The following is a 12,820-nucleotide window of genomic DNA, read 5'->3' as shown; positions in this document are numbered from 1 at the left end:
TGGAGGCCCGAGTTTTATCTGTGATTCTCTTTTTGAAGTAGTCCTCCTTCTGTCTGTCAGTGAATCCTTTTACCTCTGTGAACAAACCTACATATTTAGGAGGGATTTGATTAGCTGCTGCTGGTCGTGAAGTCACCCAGATGAGAGCTGATGGAAGCAGTTTCCCTTTCACCAGACTTGTAAACAGCACATCTACAGAGGATTTTTCCTCAACGCTCGACAGATTTTCACTTTTAAAATTCAGTAATAAGTTACTCTCATCAAGTCCATCAAATATAAATGCTAGATTATATTCCCTATATAACTTTGATTTCTCTAAGTCCTTCAGTTCAGGATAAAAGTTAAGCAGAAACTTGTGGAGATTGACCTCTTTGTCTTTAATCATGTTAATCTCACCGAATGGAAGTAGGAACACACAGTCTATATCCTGATTGGCATTACCTTCTGCCCAGTCCAGAATGAACTTATGCACAGAGACAGTTTTCCCAATGCCAGAGATGCCCTTAGTCAGCACAATCTTTTTCTCATTGTTTTTCCTCAATTCAGTAAATATATCAATGCATTTTATTGGTCTGTCCTGTGATTTCCGGGTCTTGATATCATCAGTCTTCAGAATCTCATGTTCCTGTTTGACATCTTTAATATCTCCCACTGTGATAAACAGCTCTGTGTAAACATCATTCAGATGCATGTCATTTTCTTTCTTGCCCTCAAAAAATATGTTCTGCTTCCTTCTTCATGTTGGCTTTGTGAGTTTTCAAAAATTTTTGCAGCATCAAATCTGTTATAAAAGATTGATGATAGAAAAAATATAGGAAAAGCAAAGCATAAATGTGTGACTTTTAAATGGAAACATAAAGCCAATAATAATTCAAACAAATTATATGATGTGCACTTGCATAGCCAAATTTATATTCATGAAACCTAATTCACATGCACAAAAACAATTCAAATTATATGATTGATATATATATATATATATATATATATATATATATATATATATATATATATATATATATATATATATATATATATCAGGGGCGTTTCCTCCGAGGAGGCAAGGGAGGCAGTGCCTCCTCAAGAAAACTGTATGAGAAAATAATCAATATTACAAAAATAAAACAACGCAAATGTTATTAAATTTGAAATTAAAAAGTTTAAAGTCACTTGTTTTTCTAAAGAAACACTGTCCAACAGCGACACCCACAGGTGAAGTTACAGTGGGGAGTCCGCATCTCTGTGCCTCCCCCAAGGAAATAAAGCTGAGCCTCTATAGCGTGTGGTGGGTTTAGTGGGTGGTAATTGAGAATGAATGGGGGAAAGTCACGTGAAAGGAGGCAATGTCTCAATTGCACTATGATTGGATATAATCGGTTATGATTGGACATGATTGGTTCGTGCAATAAATCCTGCCTCTTGTTTTCATGCGGGTTCTCGTCGAATCGGCCTGAATGAAGAGTGGTGGCTTTAATTGGAAGACTAATTAAAAAGTAAGTAAACAACTGTCACTTAGATATCACCGCTTTGTGTCATGTCAAAAAGCAAACTCGAAATGGTCTGAAAACATGATGATTGCGGGGGTTTTTAGTGAGCAATCAGTGTGGTGAAATTAAAGGTACATCTTTGTGTCTGTGACCCCTGTGTATAAGCTTGATGACTGCTGAAAATAAATTGACTATTAAAAAGAAAAGCTGAATATTAGTATAAAAATAATATATATTGTTTAAAATGTTACTGCCTTTAGTTATTATTTTGGAATAAATGTAAAGATGAGTAAAAACATTAACTTGATTAAATTTATACTTGGTTTTAATAAATAGAACATTACATAGTGTAAAGATAACAAAATAGAATTGTATTTTAACTTAAAATTGTGTAACAGGGACATAAATGAGGACTTTGCCTCCTCATTTTAAAACACCACCGCACACCATTGATGTTATATATAAAACAAAAAGTTTTGAATGTTTAAAATTGTGTAGTGGTGCTGTCTGCCCTGGGTATACTTTTCTCATCAAAGCGGGCCAGGGCCGGCTAAACGAACCGCACCAGGGCACAGAACGGAGCACTCACACTTGTCAAACGAACCGGGCTTTGGCGGTCAAACACGCTCGGGCACGGTTCAGAGCGCCTAGTGTGAGTACACCCTAAAAGTGCATGTGTGACCTGTGTTTACAAAGCACGCGCGGTTACAAAAATCCGGTGGTGCACGTACTCTTCTGATGGCTAAATTCGTGTTACACATATGTAGGCTGACCCTCGCATATGCGTAAAAAGTGATCTAAAAAAAAAAATGCCATTGCACTTTAGAAGCATTTCCTATATTTCTGCATAAATATGACCCAAAACATCATCATAAGTCCTAAAAGTGACAAAGAGAACCCAATCAAACAAATGAGACAAAAATATATATATAGTTTGTCATTTATTTATTGAGAAAAATATTCCAGTATTATATATATGTTAGAGGCACAATTATGTGAACTTTTGCTTTCACTGTCCGGTGTGAATCCCTTAACTGCAACTAAACATTTGTGGCAACTGCTGATCAATTCTGCACAATGGAATTTTATCCCATTACTCAGTACAGAACAGTTTCAACTCTCTGATGTAGGTGGGTTTCCTCACATAAACCGCTTGGTTTTGGTCCTTCCACATCATTTAAATTGGATTAAGGATGAGGACTTTGACTTAGCCATTTCAAAACACTAACTTTGTTCATCTTTAAAGGATTAGTCCACTTTCAAATAAAATTTTCCTGATAATTTACTCACACCCATGTCATCCAAGATGTTCATGTCTTTCTTTCTTCAATCGAAAAGAAATTAAGGTTTTTGATGAAAACATTCCAGGATTATTCTCATTATAGTGGACTTCAATGGCGTCCAAATGGTTGAAGGTCAAAATTACAGTTTCAGTGCAGCTTCAAAGGGCTTTAAACAATACCAGATGAGGAATAACGATCGGCCATTTTTGGAAAAAAAAAAAATGTAAATGTATGCTTTATATAAACAAATGATCGCCTTCCAAGTGCTTCCGCCAAAACCTCACATTCGTATTCTTCAAAAAGCTTACGCTGTATGTCCTGCACCTTCCCTATTCTACTTACAGAATGAACACAGTGCCAGTTAAATTTTTTCCGTAAGTAAAATATAGGGAAGGTGTAGGAGATACAGCGTAAGCTTTTTGAAGAATACGAAAGTTTTGGCGGAACCACTTGGAAGGCGATCATTTGTATAAAGCATATACATTTTTTTTTTTTTGAAAATGACCAATCGATAAGACCCTTATTCCTCGTCTGGTATCGTTTAAAGCCCTTTGAAGCTGCACTAAAACTGTAATTTTGACCTTCAACCATTTGGAGGCCATTGAAGTCCACTATAAGGAGAATAATCCTGGAATGTTTTCATCAAAAACCTTAATTTCTTTTCGACTGAAGAAAGAAAGACATGAACATCTTGGATGGCATGGGGGTGAGTAAATTATCAGGAAAATTTAATTTGAAAGTGAACTAATCCTTTAACCCTTCTTTGGTAGAAAGCCTTGTGTGCTTGGGGTCATTGTCTTTCTGCATGACCTTTCTCTTGAGATTCAGTTCATGGACAGATGTCCTAACATTTTCCTTTAGAATTTGTCAGGATAATTCAGAATCAATTATGGCAAGCTCTCTGGACACAGATGCAGCAAAACAGATCCAAATCATGATACTACCACCACGTTTCACAGATGGGATAAGGCTCTTATTCTGGAATGCAGTCCTTTCTCCAAACATAACGTTTCTCATTTAAAGGGTTAGTTCACCCCAAAATTAAATTTCTATCATTAAGTACTCACTCTCATGTCATTCCACACCTGTAAGACCTTCATTCATCTTCAGATCATAAATTAAGATATTTTTGATGAAATCCAAGAGGCTTCTATAATCCCCCATGGAAAGCAACGTAATTACCATCATTCACGGTCCAGAAAAGTAGTAAAGACATTATAATAAGCAACGTGATAACAGTGGTTCAACCTTAATGTTATGAAGTGACTTTGAAAAAGTACTACCTCGCAAGCAGGGACTTTTTTTAGGGGGTAATTTTTCTCGCAGCATTCACACTCAAAATAATTGTGTCTAAAAACGCAAGACGTAGACAGTGGAAAGCGTAAGGTGTAAAGATGCGTTTTTTAAAAATTAAACTTTGTTTAACCCGAGCACTCGTTTTTTGGAACGCAGTCTCTTGTGCAAGGTGCTGAAAAGATGCAAGACATGAGGAAAAGTTGGACAAGTTGTGCAGTGGAATTGGAAAACACATTCTGTCTTCACTGATAGAGCCAAAAACAGAACATTTAGACCAGTGTTTCCCAAAATTTTCAGTCACGGCACCCTTTAAAAAAAACTGTAAAAATTTGTGGCACCCCAGAGTAGTGTTGTCACAATACTACTTTGAAACAATATCTTGAAAAATTTTCAATACCACATTGAAGAACCGCTATATATAGGCCTACTGTCATATAGATATTTCTAATATTATTTAACTTTTTTGTCCAGTGAGTAATTTTCTCTGTTACATTTGTTTTTTGATTAACATTAAAGACAGACAGAATTAGTGACTGTTATCACTTTAAGATCTGCTGCTGCTGCACATGACGTGTATTTGGCATGCGTCCCATTTTCTCACAACTTTTTATGCTTGTTTAATACTTATTTAACTGCTCTTATGAGGATACTAGACAAAACAGACATTTTGGCATAATTTTGCATGTTATTATTCATTCAAGTGCGAAAGAGAACTAGATTCTGGTGCACATCTTTCTGTGCATTGTGTGTCTGTCAGAACATTCACAGAGAGCGTGTTCTCGTATGTCTTGTCACACTTGAATGATTTGTTTTTTCTTAGCATGAAGAAGAGCATGATCATATAATGTAATGCTAGCCAAACGATGACAGAAAAAACGGATGCTTTATTGCGTTAAACAGATCAAATCAATTGCATGCGTTAATGTTGACAGCACTACTTATAGGATATAACCGATGTGTTTATGTGAATATTCAACTATAACGAAAAATGTTCGTTGACGACCTTTTTTCCATGACTAAGACTAGACAATGAGAGATGACACCAATGTCATTTAATGATAACATGACTAAAACAACACATACAATATCTTTGATGAAAAAAGATGTGACTGAAATGTGGCTAAAGACTAAAACTATACCAAAATCACTCTTTTGAAATCACTTTTTTTTTTTTGTCAAGTAAAGGAAACAAAACATTACATTTTTTTTACAAGCGTCCATGCAGAATTTAAACCCCCTATTAGAGCTTTTCTGTTAAAAGAACACGTTTTACTTAATCTTTACAATCGCCAGGAAGTGGAAGAGTTTGCGTCAGTGACGGTCGGGCGGTTTGGCAACAGCTGATCTGTGATTGGAGAGTGCATGGTAGAAAGTGGAGTAGATTCCGGAAGCAAACTGGAAAATGGTGGATGAAATGTTTGACACGGATGAAGGCGGGAATGGAAATAATCAATGGAGTGTTGTAGAAAGGCGAAAAAGAAAGAAAAGTAATGCATCTGAAACCAATAGTGAAAATGGAACTCATCTGACAAGAAGAAGGAAAGAGTATAAGGTAGTGATGAAACTTGAAAACGGATCTGTTCAGTATCATTAATCCACTGAAGTTACCTAAAACAATGAAGGAAGTGATAGGACTGGATGAAAGTGTTAAGAAGTTGATAGATGGTAGATTGCTAATATATTGTAAGGATAGTAGACAACAAAAAAAGGCTCTAGGAGTTTAGTTGATCATGGGACAAAATGTGATTTGTTCAGTTCAAGAAGAAAAGATATGGGTTAAAAGAGTAATAAACAGGATCCCCACAGAGGTAACAGCTGAAAAGATTGAGAGGTCTTATGGTAGCTGCAGTGATTGATGTGAAAAGACTAAAATGCAATAGGAATAATGAAAGGGGAGACAGCCTCTCTGTGATGATTCATTTTGATGAGGGAAAGCTGCCAATAAAGTCTTTTTGGGATTTATGAGCTTTTTAGTAAGGCTCTATGTACCCCCACCTCTAAGATGTTATAAATGCCAAAAGTTTGGGCATGTACCGGCTGCATGCAGAGGCAAACAGAGGTGCGCAACATGCATTGGAGAACATGAATATGGAAAATGTGGTCAAGAAGTTAATCCCAAGTGTTGTAATTGTGGAGGGGAATATGTGTGGGATATGGAGGGTGCAAGGAGAGGAAATATGCGGCTCAAGTTCAAAATGTCAGAATACAGGAAGGACTGTCATACTCTGAGGCTCTAAAAAAATAGGAAAGAATTTGGAATCAGCAGACAAAAGTAAAGAAATCATTCAACACAAGATGGAAATGTTGCATTTGTCACTTTTATGACTGAAGTAGTGAACTGTTCAGCGCAAACTGAAAGCAGGACAGAAAGAATCAGAATTATAATCGGTGGGTATGATTAATGAGAAATTAAAGATGCAAACAACATACACTCAACCGGGATGTGGTGGTAAATAATGGTGCTGTTAATATTTCAGTGGAATGCGAGAAGCTTAATAACTAATGGGCAATAGTTTAAAAAGTTCATTTCTGATTTAGAAAATAAACCTGATATAATATGTGTTCAAGAAACATGCCTCAAACCTCAGTTGTATTTTGTTTTACAATGATATGTGGTAATTCGGAAAGACAGGAAACAAGATAATGGAGGTGGGATAGCTACATTTATAAAACAAGATGAAGGATATAGGAATGTTGAAGAGAGTGTAGCTAAGAAGGTGTTAGTGATAGATTTTTATAATCCATGTGAAAAGTTAAGTAAGGAAGTATTGGAAAATATATAATGGTAACAAAAATCAGAAAGAAATATGGTGTGGTGGTTTTAATGCCCATAATACACTATGGGGGAGTATTAAAACAGATTATAATGGGCTGATTGGGGTTAGATTGGGGACGGTTAGTAGGTATTAAAGGTCCCGTTTTTCGTGTTTTTTTTAGGCTTTGATTGTGTTTATAGTGTGCAATATAACGTGTTCATGTTTCGCGTGTAAAAAAACAGTATTTTTCACATAATTTACTTATCTGTAAACCACTGTTTCCACTGTCATAAAAACGGGCTGATGACTTCCTTGTTCTATGAAGTCCCTCCTTCAGAAATACGTAATGAGTTCTGATTGTGCTAGCGGTTCCTGTGTTGTGATTTGACAGCAGTTTAGCGCATCTTGCCCGAAAAGGTCACGCCTCTTACCATAACGTGGAGATGCACGTGCTTAGTGTTATTGTAAACATGTCTTTAATTTTACCCTATCAATTTGAGCCGGAATCAGACCCGGTGATTGGACTGCGGGATGAAAATAACAGCGTTTCGACAACGTGGCGACAAACACACTCTACAAATGCAACTCTTTTGTATTCCTGTGGGCAGAGGTTAGTCAAAAAACTGTTTTAGTGACGTCATTAAAGAAGGAAGTAGAGGGATGTAGTCCAAACTGGCCGTTCGATGTAGGCGACTTCTATTAAATAAAATATCTCGCTTGGCATTGAACTTTGAGCTTTAAAATTTTACAGATTTTATTTATACTCTAACAACAACATTACACACTAACACTAACTAAAGTTTGAAACATGGGATCACGAAGAATGGGACCTTTAACAATGGATGTGTGGCGAGGGGAGCGTGGTTCAGCGAAGTCTGCAGCGGGAGAGAGAGTCGGGAGACGCATGGTGAGTGAGTGGGTTAAACGCAAATAACGAACACCTGTCTCTTGTTTCAGTAATTGGCGTCGAGACAGGATAAAACACCAGGAGAAGCAGGAGTGAGTGAGAGAGAGAAGGACTGCTGACTGAGAGAAGCCTGAAGCCATTTGGAATGTTTGCACTGGAGTGAAAGTTATTTTGTGACATTGTTTCTGTTTTATGTGCTGATGCACAGACTTCTGTTGGTGTTTGAATAATCTGAATAAAACCTCAGTCAGCAGTCAAAGCTGACCCTGTCCTCTTCCTTCCCTAAGAACTTTGAACCTTGTTACAGGATGTTTTACAAAAATAGATGTAACCCATGGGTGTAAATCAGATTTAGAAATTACTCTAGTGTCAGAAAATCTAGCTAGAAATTGTGAATGGAATGTAAGTAAACAAAATACAATGGGAAGTGATCACTATCCTATATGGTGTAAAATTGGTGTGGACATTATCCAAACCTTGGTGGAGAGAATTCCAAGATGGAAATTTAATGCAGCCAACTGGATGTTACGTACAGAAGGGGACGGAGACACAGGTAAGGTGAAGAGCCTGGCGTGTCTGTGACACTGGGAGTTTTTTTCAAGAATTGTGCCATAACAATATGTGTGAAATGGTAGATGATATTGAAGGCATTGAAGAGTAAAGTAAGGAAATAAGTGAAGTGTTAAGGATTGCGGCAGAGGAAGTAATTGGAAAATAGGAAAAAAGAAAACTATAAATAGTAAAAAAGCAGTACTGTGGTGGAATATAGAGTGTAGTAAGGTAGTTAAGAAATAAAATGATGAAGAAAGTCAGAAAATCTGTATTTAGTGAGTACATTAATCTTAAGAGACCACAGGCAATATTGAGGAGAGAAGTAAGAAAAGCAAAAAGAAATTACTGGAGAGAATTTGATTCAGAGAAATAATAATATTCCAGTTTTAGTAAATAATAAAAAAATAGCAATAAAAGATAGTGATACAGCAGAGATGTTAGTGGAAACTTTCGTAAAGGTGCACAGTAATAAAAATATTTCAGAGAATATGAGGAAATATAGGGAACAGAAAGTTAGACCTATTGCGTTGACATCAAATTTATGCAAAATTATGGAATGGATGGTTAAGAATAGGTTGACTTATGTGATTGAAAGTAGAAACATTTTTTCAGCATGTCAAAGTGGATTTAGAAAAGGAAGAAACATGATTCAATATTGTGTTTGGAAGCTGAAATTCGAAAAGCTAAAGTTAATAAATTAGTGCTTGTGAGAGTCTTTTTTGATGTAGAAAAAGCTTATGGTATGTTGTAGAAAGAGGGGCTTTTAATGAAATTGGAAAGCTTGAGAATTGGGTATAACCGGATTCTGAGTTTCTTGTTTGGAAGAATGATTCAAGTAATAGTAGGGATTGCTTTTTCTCAGATTCTTCCAATTGAGAATGGAACTCCCCAAGGAAGTGCAAGCAGTCCTATTCTTTTTAATTTAATGATTAATGACATCTATCATAACGTTGATACTGGAATAGGAAGATCATTGTATGCGGATGATGAAAAAGGGGGCGAAATGTTCTATTTGTTGAAAATAAAATGCAAAAAGCAGTGAAAATTGGGCGAATAATTGGGGTTTTCATTTTTCTGTGGCAAAAACACAAGTAATGTTTTTCAAAAAAGAAAAATAATCCAAGCTTTAATGTCAAAATGTATGGTTATCAGCTGGAACAAGTTAATGTAGTAAGATTTTTGGGTATGTGGATGGATTCTAAATTAAATTTTAGAACACATATTCAGAAATTGATAGAAAAATGCAAAAAGGGAATACATGTTAAGGTGCTTGTCAGTAGCTGAGTGGGGGGCAAGATATCAGTCATTGAAAATAATTTGTGCTGTGATCAGGTCAAACATAGATTATGGTAGTGTACTATACAGTTCTGCGAACAAAACATTACTTAAAAAGATAAAGGTAATACAAAATCAAGCTTTGCGAATTTGCTGTGTTGCATTTAGATCTTCTCCGGTAGCTTCATTACAAGTTGAAATGGGAGAATTGCCTCTAGAACAGCATAGGTTCTAGTTGAGATTAAGCTACTGGTATGGTGTAAAGGGACATCTGGAAAACCATCCAGTTAGAGTACTTTTGAAAGATTGTTGGGAATATGAATACAAAGAAATAACAAGCTTTGGTTGGGTAGTAAGGAAGGAGGTGAACAGCTTGAAGTTTAAAGACGTTAAGAAGTTATGAAATTGCTCCTTGTGTTGCTATACCAGCTTTCCCCCCTGCGGCTTTGATTGAATCTACAATGATTCAATGATTTATTCATAAATACAGCTGCTGGCTTTGATACTGAAAGAATGAATGACTTGACAATTCACTCATAAAAACAGTGACTTACCGCCACTTACTGGCGGTTTTAATGTACTATTTAAAAGTATCACTTCATTCTTATCATCAGTGTATTTATTTAATTTTTTTAAGCATTATTTATTTTATAAAGGTATTTATAAAAGTAAAAAATACACTGGAAAAAGCGATTTAAGAGGTCAAATATTGTCCCTTAATGGAAAAGGTGTAACTGCAGTAAGTGGAAAAGAGAGGGTGCACAGAAGGATGTTAAATCCCTCAAGGGGTACGACACTCTAAAAAGTCTGAGAACCACTGAAGGGGGATATGTAGAATTGCACAAGTGCTACTGCTAAGACTCGAGTGCAATGTCAGTACAGCCTGTTACCTTGATTCAAATTTTTCATAAGCTTAAATGAACTGGTCTAAAGAGAAAAATTATGACTATTATTGTCTAAAGACTACATATAAAATAGCTATCAAAATTAATGTTGGTAACTGTAATGACTAAAACTTGACAAAAATACAATGACTTTTTGTCAACTAAAACTAGACTAAAATATGAAAGACAAAAATGTGACTAAGACTAAGGAGCATTTGCGTCTGAAGATAATGTCCAATGTCCATACTATCCATCCTAAATAGTATGTGAGATTAAAATTACCATTTGTGAGCCATACTAAATTGCTGAAAAAGACACTGCTCTCCCATGTCTGCCATTTGGAGACCAGAATTTGTATTAACAGAGCCAATCAACAAGGGACCCCTTTTGTTCCACAAACTTCTCAGAGCAGATGGCTAAGTAACACCATGACGTAAGGTGTGAATTCCCCCTTGTATCAGGAAACTCAGACTTGTGGACACATCTTAAGGTCATTTCCCCTACGGAAATGATCTCTAATAAATACCCTCTCTCTCTTGAGTCTTGTTTGATTTTTCACATATATCAGTGTCTTGTGCTGTGTGCTTACAAATTACTGCCTTAAAATTTCGACTTTTGTTACCTTGCTCATAATCAGTAATCATAACTTTATATTATTACCATTGGCCACAGGATAATATTTTGTCCAGAATTGGTAAAATACCCTAACCCCAACATTTCGTTGGACGAATAGTTGATATAACAGTGTAAAATATTAATTCTGAATCATTTACATATTCATTCGGTTCTTATTCACTGTAATTCTATTACCTTTTAGTTATATTGATCCGAGTTGCCCTTACACAATTTTTGCATAATAGGTCCCATTTAAATAAAATAAGTGGATCTCACTGACACCTGACTTTCATCCCCTTGACTGAAATCACATCTGAACAGATAGACTCTAATGTCACCAAAATTAACTGCTAATCCTAGAGATTCACATACTTTTGCCACTCATAGATATGCAATATTGGATCATTTCCCTGAATAAATAAATAGCCTATATTTGTCTCATTTGTTTGATTGGATTACCTTTGTCTACTCTCAGGACTTGAGTGAACATCTGATGTTGTTTTGAGTCATATATATGCAGAAATATTCTAAAGGGTTCACAAACTTTCAAGAACCACTTTAAAAAGTCATGAATAATCTTACCCAAACTGTTATTTATAAAGTGAATTTTGTACAGTATCTGGGATTAAATAAACATATGGTTTATAAATCATTTGTTCACAAACTCGCCATTTGTGTGCATGTACACTTTGTATGTGGACACACATATTTTTATACATGAGGCTCCTGGGGCCCATTTCAAATAAGGAGGTTCAACCAACTCTGAGTTAAAACTTGAACTCTGAGTAGACTTATCCTGAAACGGAAAACCCAGAGTTTTCCCTCATTTCAGGGTTAACATACTCAGAGTTGTCACTTAACCTCCTTTCTGAAACAGGCCCCTGGACTGTTGCCCAAATCAAAAGTATATACAACATGTTTAAACCATTTCTGAATTAAGGAAGAGAAGGATTCCCCTTTAAGGAAGAGAATAAGACTGTTGCACCTTCTTTGTGTTTTTCTGCCATCTTTATGGTATTTTGTGGCTCTGTGAGGACAGAAAAGAAGTAAAAAAATAAATAAATGAATAAATAACAATAATGTAGCTAAGCATGTCTCCCCATTAACACTGTGAGCATAAAATGAACTTAATTAGGAATAGAATTCACAAGCACCACACAGCTTAGTTACAAATAGTACCATTTCCTGCAGTGTTCAAACTGTAGTTTAAGTTCAATTCTCTGATGCTGCTTCTGATGATAAAAGGAGCATTTAAAGTTGCTCCCGTTTCAGCATTCAGATCAACACTGACAACAGTGTGAGCGCTGCTGCTCATCTGACCTGAAAGAAAGAGATTTATTACATTTCTTAAATTTCAACTTTAACATTAGTGATATTCTTTCAGTTATTACCTTCCTTGTACTTTTCTTCTAGTGTGTCATAAGGCTGTTCAGCAGATGCCATAGTTCTTCCCTGACTGCTAATGGACATGGAAAAAAGTTTTAACAATAGGTCCACTGTTACTGGTTACTTTTGAAAAATACAAAACATGGCCTAAGACAGTTATATTTATATTTCTAGAGCAGTACATCTCAAAGCTGCACTGGCCCCCACTACTGCACATTTTGTAGTTTGCTTGGGACTGTATTTATCTGGTTTAGGGCAGCTGTATTCAGGATAGTAGGCAGGAATGAAGCATCTAATTAATGCATTAAATAGACAGCCTTAGTAGAAACATAAACTATGTTTAATTAAAGTTCTACACAAATGAACAGCACAGTCAGAC

At 35.9% G+C, this 12,820-nt stretch overlaps 1 protein-coding gene across 1 annotated transcript in view; it reads right to left on the bottom strand.

Moving 5' to 3' along the window:
* The window catches only part of LOC125244520 (NACHT, LRR and PYD domains-containing protein 12-like), a 46,999-nt gene that overhangs the window by 15,443 nt on the left and 18,736 nt on the right, over positions 1-12,820 (bottom strand). The window contains 2 exon segments of the mRNA XM_048154591.1: positions 1-715; positions 717-781. The exon segment at positions 1-715 is cut by the window's left edge and continues 1,030 nt beyond it. Of these exon segments, the coding sequence (XP_048010548.1) occupies positions 1-715; positions 717-781 (780 nt within the window).

The sequence above is a fragment of the Megalobrama amblycephala genome, linkage group LG14, assembly GCF_018812025.1.
Source record: "Megalobrama amblycephala isolate DHTTF-2021 linkage group LG14, ASM1881202v1, whole genome shotgun sequence".
Lineage (NCBI taxonomy): Eukaryota > Metazoa > Chordata > Actinopteri > Cypriniformes > Xenocyprididae > Megalobrama > Megalobrama amblycephala.
This window is presented reverse-complemented; position numbering and strand designations above follow the sequence as displayed.